The sequence below is a fragment of the Anser cygnoides genome, chromosome 1, assembly GCF_040182565.1.
Source record: "Anser cygnoides isolate HZ-2024a breed goose chromosome 1, Taihu_goose_T2T_genome, whole genome shotgun sequence".
NCBI lineage: Eukaryota > Metazoa > Chordata > Aves > Anseriformes > Anatidae > Anser > Anser cygnoides.
Window position 1 is genome coordinate 148,728,357 of NC_089873.1, and position 16,614 is coordinate 148,744,970.

General features: G+C 37.2%; 1 protein-coding gene across 5 annotated transcripts in view; it reads left to right on the forward strand.

Moving 5' to 3' along the window:
* The window catches only part of MYO16 (myosin XVI), a 383,536-nt gene that overhangs the window by 146,870 nt on the left and 220,052 nt on the right, over positions 1-16,614 (forward strand). For all 5 annotated transcript variants that reach the window (XM_048077900.2, XM_048077901.2, XM_048077902.2 and 2 more), the window contains one exon: positions 8,795-8,903. In XM_048077900.2, coding sequence (XP_047933857.2) covers positions 8,795-8,903 — 109 coding nt within the window. The remainder of the gene's footprint in view (positions 1-8,794; positions 8,904-16,614) is intronic.

Below are 16,614 nucleotides of genomic sequence, written 5' to 3' on the forward strand. Positions count from 1 at the left end.
TATAGATGTCTTGCAAAGATTCGTGATCCTTCTTCCATTCTCTTTCAAGTCCAGGGGGAGGAGAAAAAAAAAGTAAAAAAAGTAGAAATAGGTAATGAGTAGAAATAGGTAATAGGAGTAGGAGTTTACCATAGGTATGTCTACCTGTGGTAGACTCCTACTCCTGAATCTGCTCAGGGGAAAATGGTAGCTGGCTTTTCACGGGCTTTTTTTTACCTTTTGTTCTGGAACAAGAATCCTTGTTTTACTCTGGAATTGATAGAAATTGATTAGCTATATAGCTGACATCTTAACAATCTGCAGTGTTATGGGGAAGGAACTTTAAAAAAGATTTATGTGGAAAAAGTTAAAATGAAAGTGGTAAGATGGCAATCATCATTCTGAGAGACAATATCTAGATTCTGTACTACGTAGTTTCTATACTGTTCTATATACCCTAAAAGAGAAAAGTGGTAACTCAGCTTGTGTCTGTCCATTTTCTTCTTATTAAATAGGTAAACCTGGATTACAACAGGAAACAAGTAGGGTAACTGTCAACAGAGGATCTCTAATTATAATCACTGAAACCTCATCTTTTTTTTTTTTTTTTTCCCAGTTCTTCTTGTAACTAAATTGTTATTTCTGTGAAATAATTTCCTGCCTACAGAAAGTCTGTTCTTGAAATGATTTGGAAAGAAAACATGCTTTTGAACTGAGAACAGCTGCTCAATCTCATTTACTCTTTTATTTCATTGTCTGTGGTTTGCTAATGTGAAGTCTTTTAATTTTTTTGATCCCTGCCTTGAGAACTGTTCCTGTTCTGCTTAGTATTGTGAATCTGTGGAAAGTGAGATCAGTGGCTACTGACCTAAAAACAAAGTTTGTTTCTGCCTCTGTCTCATTCATACTTTTTTTTTTTTTCTTTTTCTGTTTTATATCCGCACATATTCCTCAGGCTGTATTTTGTATCTCATTACCTTCATACAACCCCATGGTTGTAATCCTAGGTAAAAGAGGCAGTGGCTGGATCATGGCTGAAAATCTCATGTAATATTTTAGAATAAAACAGAGCAGAACAGTTGGAAGAGACCTTCAAAGGTCATCTAGTCCAACTGCCTGACCGCTTCAGGGCTAACCAAAAGGTAAAGCATGTTATTGAGGGCATTGTCCAAATGTCTCTTAAACACTGACAGGCATGGGGCATCAACTTCACTAGGCATCCTGTTCCAGTCTTTGACCACACTCATGGTAAAGGAGTTTTTCCTAATTTATAACATACTCAGGACTTTCTATTATACAATTAAACATAAATTACGTATTTTTTTCTAATACTCAAATAACCTGCTTAGAACACAACTTTGAAAGAACAATTTTAAGCCTCCAACAGAATACCGGACTTTCAGCTTGAATTAAAGTAGATCATAGTTAGACTGTCTGGATACTACGTGGCTTCTAGCTAAAATGGATGCTGACTCTGGTTCAGAAAGCAGTTCAAACGTCCTCTCTCAGCCAGCTAACCCCTGTCAGCACGAGGATGCCTTAGCTCTAGCATCACAGCTGGGGACATAATCAAGAGGAAGTACCTTAAAGTTCTGTAGGTAGGTGGAGTAATGTTCCAATACTTCCCAAGTCCTTCAGAAACCTCAGTAAGTTAAGAATCCTCTAAGAATGCCTAAATCAGAGTACATTATGATCCAAAGAGTTGTGATGATTTCATGTTTCTGGACATAAAATCTAGTGGCTAGAACTCTGAGCCAGGATATAGGAGATGGTTAGAGATGGCTGGAGACGATCTAAACCCACAGCTCTTATCCTCCCCCTCCCCCCCTCCCCAAAAGAGACTTTAATTATATCCTTACAGTGTTTGGAGAATATGTTTTTTACCTCTCCTGATGACATTAGGCTGCTGATAAACAAAATAATGTGGAATTCAGAGTGACAGAAGAAATCCTTTAAAATCTGTTAAGAAGGACGCATTCCTTAGAATGAAGATCCCTGTGTTCCTGTTCTATTTCAAGTAATGCTAGGTAGATATATTTCCCATTAGGGAATCATGGTAAGATGTAAAAGAAACACTGAGAATAAGAAAAAGTATCATGGATTACTAGCCAGCTGGTAAATAGCACCGATACGGCTGAAAGTTCTAAGACTGACACTAAATCAAACATTTAATTAAAGGCTTGCCAGTATGCATGTTAAATTTGTAGATTTCAATTATTCTTAAAAAAAAAAAATGGAAAAAAAAAGAGAGATTGATTAAGAAAATGCAGAATAAATAGTATGCTTATGAGTTAACAGTATCACTAATTAGGATTCCCAAATGTAGAATGTGGACTAAATTCAACCCTTATATTACTAATGAGAATTTGGACATTGATCCACTGGGATATAGCTACAGCAAAATATTCTTAAGAGTTTGTGACTGTATTTATACCTTTGCCCTTGAGCCAAGTGGCAAAGTGTAGCTTGAACAGGGAGAGTACCCTGAAGAGGACTCTGGCTATGCTTACAGTCAGTTCACAAGTGATTATGTGATGAAGGTAAATTCATCATTGTAAATTCTTGCAAATCAAAAAGTCTGATAAAGCTTGGACTTCAAAAACTGTTGTTTTGGTTTTTTTTTCCACACCTTCCAGAACAGTGTTTGGAAAGGAAGAGTCCAACTCCTCCTACATCCTTGTACGCAAAGTGTTTTTCTTCCCTGTACTATTCTAAATTAGCCAGAAGTTCAGCTATACAAAGATATGACCTTGTGATAGGTTAGAGTGGGAATGTACACAGTATGATTATTCTGCAGTTGTAGCCGGTGAATTTGAAGTTGTTCATTTCTCTTTCACTGAATGGGAAGTCATCTCAAACTACTTTGTGTTCGCAAAAATGTGTGTGTGTGTAGATTGGCACCGTGAAGCCATTCACATCTAACCTGCCTCACTCTGTGATCAGTACGTGGTCTTTAGGGTAATCAGTTTTTCTGTATATGTGGAATTAAGCTATTTTATCAAGTCTGATGGAAATGAACACATATGATATGTTCTACAAAAAAGGAAAGCAGAAATTAAAACAGGATTAAAAAATGTGCAGTAAATTAGTGCTATCACAAATTGAAGTATTTTGAATCATTGTTTCTGGAACCAGAAGTGAAATCTTTTCTCCTTTCAATAGCCAAAAGTATTTTCTCTCTGGCAGCAAGCTTTGATATCTGGTCACACAGGGACACTGTGCAAATCTGGCGCTGTCCACTCAGTTGTTATTGATTACCAGCGTTCACTCTCACATGGTCTTTCTGCGTATAGATGTTGTTCCACATAGCAGTGCATGCACTTCAGTTGCATTTTGCATTCTGTATATTGAATCAGGTTTCTGCGGGAGCATTTTTTATAACCTATTCCCTTCAAAGTCTTCCTAAAATGAAGCAATTTATCATTGAAGACAAATATTTTTCTCAGAAATATTTTTTATAACTTATGGGATATATTGGATAAAGTTTTTCAAGACATTCATCTTCTTTATGAGAAATGACTGGAGTATGAAGATGTGTTGAGAATGGGTAAGCCAGTAACTTCTTGTACATGCTATGCTGAGCACTGCATGCAGAATTCCAGTGGGTGGATAAAATATTTGAACTGAAATGGAATAAATAAGGTACTGCATTTTGTATTTAAACTGTAAGTGTGCATAGAACTTTGGAAACTCTAATAGCCTGGGGAAACTATTCGTCTTAGTTCCTTCAAGAGCTACAAACAGAAACCTAGGAACAAATTAGAACTATATGCAGATAGTCTGCATTGCTGGATATATCTAGGTTTCTTACTGTCTGTCTTATAAGGCCATATATGTAACAGTAACACTCATACTTTAGCACGATCTTGACCATCTGAGTTTGGACTAAATGTACAATGTTTGTGGCATCTGTTACCTGCAACATGTTCTGCATCTTTGTCATGCTCTGTCTGTACTTCTGCTTGAGACTACTGCTTTTGTGCTGCTTAGTTTACTTCTCTTTCATTTATTTATTTTTCTCTTTTATTTTTTATTTTTTTTTATTTATTTGATTTTATTTATTTATTTGATTTTATTTATTATTCTTTCATTTATTCTGCCCCGACCACTATCGGTTAGTTACCTGTGTGAGCATCTGTCATCTTTTTTGCACCTTTAGTATTGCCATCTTTTCTTCACTCATACAAGAAGCTAAATGGAACGTTTGCATTTTAATTAGAAAATAAGATTTCAAATCCTCTTATAGGACCTACCATAGCTAGCTGAGAGATGTCTGGGAATAAAAAGAATGCTGAGGACCTGAAAAGTCTGTGTCACATTTAACAGTGAGGAATTTCCAATGCATTGCAGGCAAATATGTAATCAGTGAACAAGCGGATATGCTCCATACTATATACACTTGGAAATATTGGAGTGTACAATTTGCATCATACTGACAACCTGTTAACCTTTTTTTTTTTTTTTTTTTTTTTAATGGGATATTGTGCCATTCACTTAGAAAGGGAAATACAGTAAAATTGTCTACCTTTGGATGGTAGCGCAATGTATTTATGGATTTTAACTGCAGTTGTTTAAAACTCAAAGTTTCCCGTTCATGGGAAATTTTGTTATTGCAACAAAAAGAGAAGAGTTCTAGTCTGTCTGTCTTTGGTGGCTGTGAAAACTGCTGCTGTACCACTAAAGGAAACGAGCTCCTTACTTGCCATCAGCTGCTTTGCATGTCTCTGAATGTCTCCCCTTTCCCTGAACTAAGGTCATCATGCTTCCACAGGTTTCAGTAGCATGTGTGCCGTGTACAGTGTACGTGCATGTTCCTGTGTGGCAAAATGCAAAATACAAATTTATTAGGGGTTCCCCATGTTTCCTGAATTAACATGAAGAGTATGTTGTAGTTGACTTTTTTTTTTTTACGCAACTGAATATCAATTATTGGCAAAAAAGTGTCTGACGAGCTGGTAAAATCATCTGGGAAATCCTATGCTTCTCATGTGCTACAGTGGCTTTATCACCAAATTTAAATTAAATTCATATTTTGACTAATTGTAAAAGGTTATTTATAGATTGGCAACACTTCAGATGTACCTGGATTAATTAATTTGTTCTTCATTTGTTTGGTTTGTGTGTTCTAATGATAAATAACTATAAGTTTTCCATCCGTATGCATACCAAAATCTGGTTCAATAATGAGAATCCCTTGAAAAAAAATGCCCATAAGCAACTTAATTTGAAATAGTTACAGTGGGAAGTCTGTCTTTCACAGCCTCATGTGAAAGAGAGGAAAATGAGGGAAAAATAAAACCTTGTGAGAAGGGAAGCAATTTTTATCTATGTACCTTTTCTCAGCTTTGTTTCCATGTAGACAGAAAAAATAATTGGATAATCTAGGGTGTTTTTTTTCTTACTTTCTTTTTTTCAGATGTCTTTCACGAAGGTGGATTATTTCAGTTCAGGACCTCTTTGAAAGCACAGCTAAGCACAGAAATAGAATTAAGAACTATTTTTGGGAATGCACCAAAGAAGCTGAGCTTAACAACAATTTCCAGTACCTGCCTTTGTGTGTACTGAGATCTTTGAATTACGTGCTCCTGAATCAGACGGCTCCTCTCACGAGACAAAAAGATTATCTTTTTTCATAAGTTGTACCCAGAACTGCTTTGCTTTGCGGAGCATGCTGGAGTTTTATAGTGGGCAGGCTGCCAGCGGGGCTGCAGATGGCCTGTGTGGAAGGAGCCATGGCTGCCCCGCGCAGGGCACAGCCAGTTCCAGCCAGCTCTGCTGTGAGCAAAACCAGCCCGCAGTGTGCCGAAATGGAATGGAGCGTCAGGGGGAGTTTATGTCACCTCTGAAAAATGTATTTAAGAAAGGCTGGTAATGGCTAGAAGAAATGCAGGGGACATGGGAGATGTTGGCAGGGCAGGGGAGACACCCAACGAGTGGCAAGGGAAGGAAGCAGGAAAGACACTGAGGCAACAGGGGTGGGAGAGAAAGGCCAAAGAAGTGGAGGGCAATAAGTTAACTGAAGTAAAATTTCCTGACTGAACACTTGTTTTCTGGCCAGTGACAGACTTTATAAATAGTAGTATTCGTGGCTATTCTCAAAACATTTGATAGAGTCTTTAAAACTAGATTTGGTGTGGTCAGATGGGTAATACAGCCTTCTCCCATGAGGTGACTAGCTTGGTGGGTGAGCAGTGGCTGTTGTTTACTGTAGTGAGGCTTTTGACACAGTCTCCCATGGCATCCTCATAGATTAAGTGGTAGCTGAGTTTAGGGAAACAGACAGTGAGGTGGATTGAAGCCTGGCTGCATAGCTGGGCAGGCCCAGAGGGTTGTGATCAGCAGCCCACAGTCCAGCTGGAGGCAGCTGACCAGTGGTGTACCCCAGGGGCTGGTACTGGGTCCAATCCTGTTCAACATCTTCATTAATCACGGAGACGATGGGCTAGAATGCAACCTCGGAGAGTTAGCTGGTGATACAAAACTGGGAGGAGTGGCAGATACACCATATTAAAAGTGCTTATTATTAAAAGCCACAAAGAATTTATTTTTAAAGAAAGATGCTACTTTTAAAACCATATCACTGTCCAGAATTGCCTCTTCACTTGAGTTCTGAGAGCCTCTCCTATCTCTGCTGTCCCAGCTTGTACCAGCCTTGACCTTCTGCTTGAGTGCAGTTCATTGTGCACATTTCTGAAGAAATAAGTTAATGTAGAACTACCAAAAAATTACTTGAAGCTGAGTAATTTGATGTTACATTCTCCTTTCAATGACATTACATCTTAGAGAAGGAATGAAAAGTGTGCTGCTGGTTCATTTCCTAATTTTCCTGAGTTTAGTGTCAAAGGTCTTTTGTCTTCTTAGCTCAAGAAGGAAGAAAATTCTGTAGATTTATTATTGTTCTCCTGAACTAGTTCTGGCATTGCATAGAGATTATTTACATGCAAGGAAGTATATGTACCTTCAAGAGTTTGTTTTTTTACTGCATGCAAGTCAACTGGATACAGAAGTATGTTACTTTGTTGACTCTACTATTATCAGCAAACTCTTAGAAGCAAAACAAAAAATCATGCTATTCAATAGTGGAACAAGTGTAGTAAATAGTTATTAAGCTATTCTATAAAGAGGTTATGATCTTCAAATCCATACTTCATCATTTATTTTTATAGCACTATAATGAATGTAACATTTTATACCTTGTAAGTCTCCTTCCATGTAAGTCTTCTGTTCCTTTTCACTAAGCATGAGAGTCAACTACTCTCATCTAATCTCATTTAGCCATCTAACAGATATGCATCTAATCTAAATTTGCTGTCTAGGTTTCCCTTACAGGCAGTGTAGCAACACAGACATTAAAAGAAAGTAATATACTTCATAGCAGGATAGGTTATTTTGCTGGATAGTCTATCACATTGTGGGATATCTCAGGTATTTGAGACAGCTGCAGTGAGTCATTCTTTGATGCCTGTCTGTCCCATTGTCACTACAAAGGGAACCCAGGAGATTAGCTCAGACTAGCAGTCCAGTTCCAACACCTTACATTTGATGACATGAAAGCCACATGAATTTGCTAGTTTGTGATGCTGTATTTCACTCTGATCCAGGAGCTGACCCCATTAAGTGTTTCTTTGATATGGTACTTAAAGTGTAAGCTCCTGAAAGAAGCAGTCATACCTTCTATTAATAATTCCTTATTACAGTTGACCTCTGCCACAGTGGTTTTAAGAAAGGCTGTCCTTAGTGCTCCTCATTTTTATTTGCTAAACTTTTATCATACAAGCTGGTAAGAAAAGTAATTAGATTTACCAGAGGTCACTCTTATTTCATAATTCCTTTCAGTTAAAAGTCATAGAGAGAACATTTGAAATGAATTAAAGTTATAACCTCTTAAAGAAGATACATGACATTTTACTGTAGTGTAAACTTTTATGTCCACAAGACATTTATAATATTTTCAGGGATATGAAGAGAGCTTTCATATTTTTTTTTAAGCCCTTCATAGTGCAAATTGTAACAGTAACTGTACTTAATATAGAAAATACAAGGTTTCTTATCATTATGGTATATTCTTTTCAGTCTTCTGATGTGTCTATTCCCATCCCCTCCTCTCCCCCTCCTAATGGCTCCTTTTAGTTGTGTGTCTTTATATTGAATTTTGAATGAAACTTACAGAAATGTCAGACCGACTCCTTTAGGGAATACAATTGAAATCATCAAGCTCGCTTTCATTGTCTCCAGTTGGTGACAAATGGCAATTTTATTTAGCAAGGGATGGTTCTTTGTGAGGCTGGATTGATGGATGAGGCCATAAGAGGTTGGGCCGGCTGACAAGGTTACCCCTACCAGCTGTCTGCCCATCCCTGCTGCCTGGGTGTCTGCGCTGCTTGTCAGTCAGCTTTTTGAACCATTGCTGTTTTCACTGTGTAGTGTTTTAAGGCAGACTGTAATTGGTGACAGCTTAGTTTACTTTAAAACGCTGTGCTGCAAACTGTGGTGGTTCCAAAACTCACTGATGAGCAGCTCAGACATCTGTGCAGTAAAGGCCGGCTGGACAGCTAGGGTGGCAACAGTGTCAGCTGTCCCTGGCAAAGCCAGTCCTTTCTGATGTTCAGAAGTTCTTTATTTTATGTGTTTTTTGTTTTATTTTGCTTTGTTTGTAATGTTTCAAGTTACAATCAGCCTGCTGTCTAAGAACTCCAGTTTTGAAATATTTTTGAATGGGAACGTTAGCTGGTCCTGATATATATATATAAGAACCCCAACAGTGTTTTCAGGTTTCATTGCAAACTCTTAAAATGTTTTTCGTTCTTGTATGTAGGCTGGAGCGAATGTACTGCTGCAAGATGTTAATGGAAACATTGCACTTGATTATGCCATAGAAGGGACTGAATCCAGCAGCATCCTTCTGATGTACTTGGAAGAAAATGGTAAGTCAGCTCTTCAGATTCTGGAATGTTTTTATTGAACGTGACATCAAGTTGAAAAGTACAGATATTGATTTGACATATGTTAGCAACTCTGTTAGTTTGGAGATGGAGGAGAGGAATATGATCTGGAATCACAAAAGTTTTCAGTGTGTTCAGATTGGAACAACTAACACCGGTTAGTGACAGTGGCTGTTGTCAGATCTTCCTTTGCCCATTCATACGGAGATGCTAGAATGTTAATTAGAAGCAGAAAAATGGCAGTAATGCAGAAGCTTTTAAACCAACTAATTGAATGATGTCAGAAGTAATTTTTACATTTTATTTCATTTCCCATGTGAGTTATGTATACCATCAGAGTATGCTTTTATATGTTAAATATAAATCTCTGCAAATCTTCTGAATGGAATTGTATATGCAACTTTATTACTTATTTCAAAATATTATTGTTTGTTTGGTTTTGCACTGAGAAAATGTAGCTAGATTTGTATTATAAAATATGCTTAATAAGTTGTAGATTACAGCATCTGTATTGGAAAAAAGCATTTGTTTTTCCAAATTTAGGTACAGGTTCTGAAGTGACTTTTCTAGTATTGCTTTTGACTGTAATTAACATTTTAAGGGGCTCATCATAAAACTGAGGAAAATGTATTAAGCAGAAAAAACAAAGAGCAGTGATAGAAAAATGTGTAATTTCACATTGTCTCCATATAAGAAATATGCTTTAACATAAACTAAGTTAAATTGTATTGTGTTAATGAATACTTAAAAGTTAAGTTAAACTTGGCAAGGAAATCACTCTTAGTGTCAGGTCCTATACTCTTGGTCCATAGATCATTGGTGCATTAAACAGGTGCATCATAAGTTTGGTTCATCACCTTCAATGGTCTGCTACTCTTCTTCCCTAACTATATGCATCACAAAGAAACCTTGTTTTGCACTTACTTGTTAGAATTTAATTAGTATCTTCTGAAGTATTTAAATATTCTACTGTAGTTAAAAACATTATAGTTGATAAGGGAATCACTGGAGGAAATAAAGCTTTGTGGATAAGTATGAATTATTTTGAATTGCCTAAAATAAAGGGTTCTCTGAGGGTTGTTTTCATGAAGCCCTCATCATAGCAATAATCCCCATGCACACCTGCATGCGTATGGAGCAATGTTACGGCCAAAGATCTTGTTGCACAAGAGCGTTATCTGATCCTGTAGTAAATAGCATCCCCAGCCTGTAGTGTTGTGAAACACCCTTGTATAGTCTCACCCTGTAAATACAATGTATAGGGCATGTTTCCCTATTCTCTGTACTTCCCCTACATTCCTAAAAGGTTTCCTTAATATTTTCCATTCCTTAGTGCAGCCTGATTTACAGCATTAAGATTGCTGTGTAAAATCATCTGTACTCTGTACGTTTGTAATCATCTGTCATTGCTTTTTATGGTGGAGTTCACAAAGAAAAATAAAATCACGTGCCATGTAGCTCAGCTAACAGGAAAACAAGAAGCTATCAATTTACTTTTATGAAACAAAGTAGGATTGGAACAATCAGTTTTGATGCTACAGAAAACTTTGTTGATTGGGAACATTAAAGTTCTTAGAAGTCTTGTATGTTTGTAATTTCTTACAGATTTTATCACTGGGGTAGTTTTACTGCTTCCAGTTGCTGATTATACTTATATGGGCTAAACCATTATTTCCTTCCTCTTTTTTTGAAGGTTATTTTAGAGGAAACACTGAAACCTCTTTTATCTCCCTTCTTTATTAGCAAGGTAGAATTTAAGTTATCTTTCTTACTATTTGTCTGTTTTGTGGAAACATTAAAATGTCAGTAAAGCATCTCAGGGAAGATAGCAAATGTGACATTTCTATATAAGTGATGGTTCCAATTTTGTGTTTCAATGTATGATCATTTGATAAGCATTCTTGTTGTTTAGTGTCTTAGGTACATATTGAGAGGTCATAGGTTAATGAACTCCTCCCTTCTTATTTCTGGAAGTATAAAGGCACTTTAGTCTTACTTCATACAGGCCTAAGCAAGCCACATTTAAATTGGTAGCCCTGCAGGCCTTAAGTTTGGCATAGCCAGCTGCTTAAATATTTTTTCAGCTTCCCAGACAGCTTTCTTGAATAATTCCCTTCCATGCCTACCTGACTTATAGCATCCAACCTATCTAGTCTAATGTTAACTTGGATCTGTTCAACTGCACTACAAATCTTAGTGATGGGCTCAGCTGTGCCCTGCAGTGGGCCCACTGGAGCCGTCTGGAACAGGCTGTCTCCATCACGGGGCAGACCCTTGCCTCTTCTTACACCAGCCAGCCCTGCAAACCCTTGTGCTACCAAAGCCTAGACACCTATACCAAATACATCTGGTCATGTGTTTCTCAACACTGGTACTTTTTATGAAAATAAGAACAATACGAAAATCTCAGATATGTATATATTTCACCAGTTTTAATTGCTAGTAATTAAAAAAAAAGAAAGGATGCCAAAATATTCTTAACATTCAGGTTGTGTTATAGAAACCCTTAAAAAGATCTAGTGGTAATCCAACAGGGGAAAAAAATACGTACTGTTTCCTTAGTGCACTCAAGAAAAGCCATTGCTACAGATCAATATCATTTCATAAAAGAACTTTTCTAGACTTTCATGTTTAAAGCTATGAAAGGCTTTTCATAGGCCTTAAGGAATTATTGCTAACATACTATAATCAGAATGGACTACAGTGTCAACATATACAAGTTGTTATTATTATTATTATTATTATTTGAACCATGTGCAAAGTGATGTAAATGTCTGCTTGTAAGTTTTCTACTACTAATGTTGATGCAGTAGGTTGACAGAAAATCAGGCAACCAACACCAAACAGCCTCAGGGTAGTTTAAAGCTTTTCACTCTGTTTCTTGGTTGGGAATCACCTACCTGTAGGACTATAACACACAAATAATCAATTTTCTGTGTAGAGCTAGATTAAATGCTGATAAAGGGATAGGTGACAATGTTGCCTGTGAGAACCAGGGGACTAAACTTCATGTTTCACTAGATCCCTTCATGTCCTAAAAATGAACCACACAGAAAATGCGACACATCCAAAATGTCGTATTTGAGAGTGTTCATCTGTCTTCCTTTGGCCTTTGTATTTTTTATTATGATCTTCAATAGACTACCTTAGCTTTTATATTTTATAACTTTTGAGGAACTGACTTTCAGATCTCAGACTCCTCTTACTATTTGTGTGCTTCCAGCATGTAAATGTGTGGTCAATTAAAGAAAAAAAAATCCATCGTATGGAAACATTTTGTTACCCATATGTTTTTATCAAAGGAAGAGCCTTTAAACTCACTGTGCAGACTTTTGGCACTTGAATTAACATTTTAAGTTATTGTCAGTAGGTTATGTTCTACTTTGTAAGTGACTCTAGAAGGAAAACAGGCATCTCCTTGACTAACAGCCTTTACAGATATTTGAAAAAAATTGTGAAGAACATCAGAAATGAGGGATGGCCTTTTAGTATCCTTTTGAAGTGCTTACTGATGAACAATCTAATTCTGTTACCATCAGAAATAAAAGACCAACATTTATAGAATTCCTAAAATTATCATAGAATCACAGAATGGCTTGGGCTGGAAAGTACCTTAAAGACCATCTAATTCCAACCCCTCTGCTATGGGCAGGGATGCCACACAGTAGATCAGGTTTCCCAAGGCCAATTATAACCTTCAGCAAGTTAGAAAAAAAGTTGTCAGTGTCCTGCATGTACCCACAGGTCCTGCAACCTGTTCACCACACTCCTAGGGGTTTGGCTGCCTGTGCTCGAGGCCACCTCTGATGTGGTAGAGCCGTGTAGCCTGGGGAACAGTTAGCTGAGAGGACCGCTCAGTAGTGGGATGGAGTTGGGAGATGCCTTGTCATGATCTTTCACCCATCCCCTGGCTCAAGAGCCATGTTTAGGCTCAGGCCTTTGCCCTTGGTCCTTGCCTGAGCCATGTCTTGGACCCTTACCCACTGTCTTGGCTTCCTGGCGTCACAGGACTGTTGGTTGGCCCAGATTCCCAGATCACCAGACCTGGCCTATTTTCTTGTTGGGTATGCTGAGGCTGTGCCCTGGGCAGCGAGGACGCTGCCCCATGTTCCCTGGCACTTGTTGAGTAGCCTGATCGTACAGCTCTCTCACAAAAACATCCAACCATAACATTAGGAACTTCCAGAGAAATATTGAGTACAGAAGTATTGTACATGATTAGCTAGTTTAAGACATGATGCTTATCTCAAGTAACCAGGTGATGACACACTTCTTTTGCTTCTGCATTCTAGTATTAACATTACAAATAAATTAAACATGCAAGACATCTCCACAGATGAATGCTTTAGGATTAAGCCTTGAGATTGTGCCAGTCTGTTAAAATAAATGAGTTATTTTTGTTATCATACAAATTAAGAAGAGACTGAATTCACGTAACTAATTTTAGTTAGATGGGTCATCAGCATCCATATTATAGAAGAGAGAGTGTTTTTCACTAGAGTGGGAGAATTATCACTCTGATGTCTACATAAGGGGAAAACAGGAATTTCATTTCTGATAGATTTTCAGAGTAAAAAGAAATAACCTAAACATCATTCATTTGCTTTGACAGCATATATAATAATAGCTTTAAAGACAAACATGTAAAACCCAGTGACAGCCATCAGTCAGTACTTCTGTAATGAATTAGAGCTATACCCTCAGTAGTTTTGTGGGTATGCATTCTTTTGCACATACTGAAAATATTGGCTTCTCTTCTCACATAATAATCGTTGCTGAAAAATATCTGTTCACATCCTGAACTTTGAAAATCAGATGCACATAATGCTGCTAAGTGATGTTCACAAGAGCTACTGAACTGTGTAATTTTACAAAATTGATGCTCTTTGTAAAGCTATCTAATAAGTGGCCAGTAAATCTGAAACTTTATGCAAATAAAGCTGGATGAAGTAACAGCCACATATGAATAGTATCATGAATGAAAATGAATATATCAAGAATGGTACCATGATTATTTTTTTCTCACTGATTATTTGTGAACATGTTTATCCTGTACTGTGCCACACAGGAGAAAAACATCTTCTGAGGTATGGTATCCCCAGAATTATGGAATATAGATCAACACTTTGGGTGAGAAGAGCCTTGCTGTGATTACAGCTCGGTGCAGGAAGGGCAGATATAGGCAGGGTGAGAGAACTGAGAGAAGAATTTAGAGGAGCAATTGGCTTCTCATAGCTGTTTCAGGTTTATACCATACATTTGTACTTGCAAGACATGATGATATTGACCTCTCTTAAAGACTCCTACATGCCCATTAGACATGTAAATTAGTTAGAAAAAGAGTTGCTGCTGGGTGTCCTCAAGTATAGAGCTTTTGTTTGGTCACAGAAACAGGTGTCTGCCTGACAGAGACACTTCTTAGTAATGGATGTTTCTGAGGAAAATATTTTTATAGCAATTTTCAGTTCTGTTTGCCATGTATTGCTTTACTACTTTAAATGAAAGTTACTTTCCCCTTTTTTATCTGAGGTTTTTACATTCCTTTGGGTTGTCAGTTCTATAGCCATATCCCAGAAAGGGGGAGAGAGCCAAAGTAAATGAAATGGCCTTTTCAGGTGTTTCTCGTAAATGTGGAGAAGTGATACATTTTGTAGCTTTTAGGTTATGCTCTTGCTTGTCATCAGCACTGACACTCGTCACCCAGTGCTGTGCTCTGCAGGGTCACTACCATTTTAACTATTCCTTCTCCATCTCATCTCCTGCAGAGTTTGAGAACATGTAGCTCTTCTGATTTTACAGGGTATTTGGAGTGTATTTTCTATCCTATGCCTTTCTTTTTTGACTTTCCTTTCCTTTTTTTTTTTATGTGAATCTGTTCCCATACTACATGCCAATTTGGTTTTCTTCCTCTATTCATGCTGGCTGTCGTCCCATTTCAGCTGAATATCTAAACCATATTTTCCCTTTGAAAAGCAACATGAAGGTCATTCTTTGATTCAGACTGCGAGAGTTACTGTATGGGTAACATTTTTTTATTCCATCTAAACTCATGAAAACTATCACTCCCTGGGGAGGGAGAGAGGACTCTGCAGAATTACAAACTTGATTAAGGGAAGGCAATTACTGACCAAGTCTCTTTGTATGAGTCTCAGGGAACGACTCATGCACATGCTTGGTAAAGCTGATTCTCAGTTCCTCACTGGAGAAGCCTTGCCTCTCAAATCCAACGTTTCCTGAGTTCTCGGGATTCAAAACTCTGCAATTCTGTGATTGCAATTTAGATATTTTTTTTCCATGTTCTCATTCTATTTTCTATAAAGGCAGCAGAAGGGAATCTCTATTGTTCTTGTAGCATTTTCAAAACTCATTTGGACATTGCTAAAATGTAGCCTGTGGAACATGTCACTGAGGTAGCTCACTTGTGCCTTTTGTGTACCATTGTTTATGCATCTTCTCTGAGCTGATGGGCATATAATTACATGTATGTTAGAACGTTTAAAGCAAATGATGCGACTGAACTCTTCTTGATTCCTCTTTCAGCATGAGTGAACTTAAGTTTTCAAGTCAGGTATTTTGGGGACCTGCAGAGAGTACACAAAGGTGCTATCAAATGTGCTTTGCAAGGCAAGGATCAATATTTCAATCAATCAGCCTTTTTTTTTTTTTTTTTTTCTGAAGAAAATCAGATACTGGTATTTCTAATTTGTAAACTGTGAACATAGTTTCCATGTTTGAGTGTTATATGTATTATGGTATTTTGCATGGTCAGAAGGTACATTAATTTCTACCTATCACCTCTCTCCTTGAAAATCAGAACTTACTGTAGTTGCTTAGTGGAGACATCAAAAGGAAGACAAAAATTGACATAAATTCTGTCAGTAGTAATTTAAAATGGCCTTTTTCATCAGGTATAAAACTATACATATATTTTATATATTACATATATTTTAATCTTTCTTACATGACAGCATTAGATAGAGCTTAATCATGGCCAGGCAAGTTTTGTTTCAGCTTTTTGTTCTATATAATGTGCTTAACAAGTAGAGTCAGTGTTAGAAATGATGACTAATTTGGGGTGTATGTAGTCCTTCACTATTTAGCGTTTTGGAAATTTAAACTTCTGCATTTGAGAGAGTTCGGCTACTAGGGCAAGTATGTTAAACTATCAATTTACTGTTGCAAAAAGCAGGAGCTAGGAAGAAACGGGAAGGTAAAATAACATGACATCAGTAATTTGTAACTGTCGTGAGGTAGGTTTAAGTTATTACTGTGAAATGCGATGAAGGCATAAAAAATTCTATTCTGACAAAATGAATAAATACATTGATTCTTAGGAGGTACTCAGAATGTCATATATAAAACCTACATTGTGTCCCAGTCTTGCGACTGTCAGTCAATATATGTTTGCACAGTCTGCTTTTGGGTGGTTATCTAATTTAAGCTGTCAATACAAATATATGTTTGTCTGAATTGAATTTATGTGAAAGAGCACAGGTTTTAGTCCAGGTGCAGAACATGTCTCATTTTCTCTAGTTTAGGTTCACATTTGTGTTTTACATTTGGTATCATTTAGTATCATTTGGGTGGCAAGTATGAAAATAAGAGATAAGTAAATGTGATCAGCGAGACAGTGTTCTTGCTCTGAACACTTCACCTTAGAGCTGAAACTCTTTAAGGTGCTGCATGCAAATAA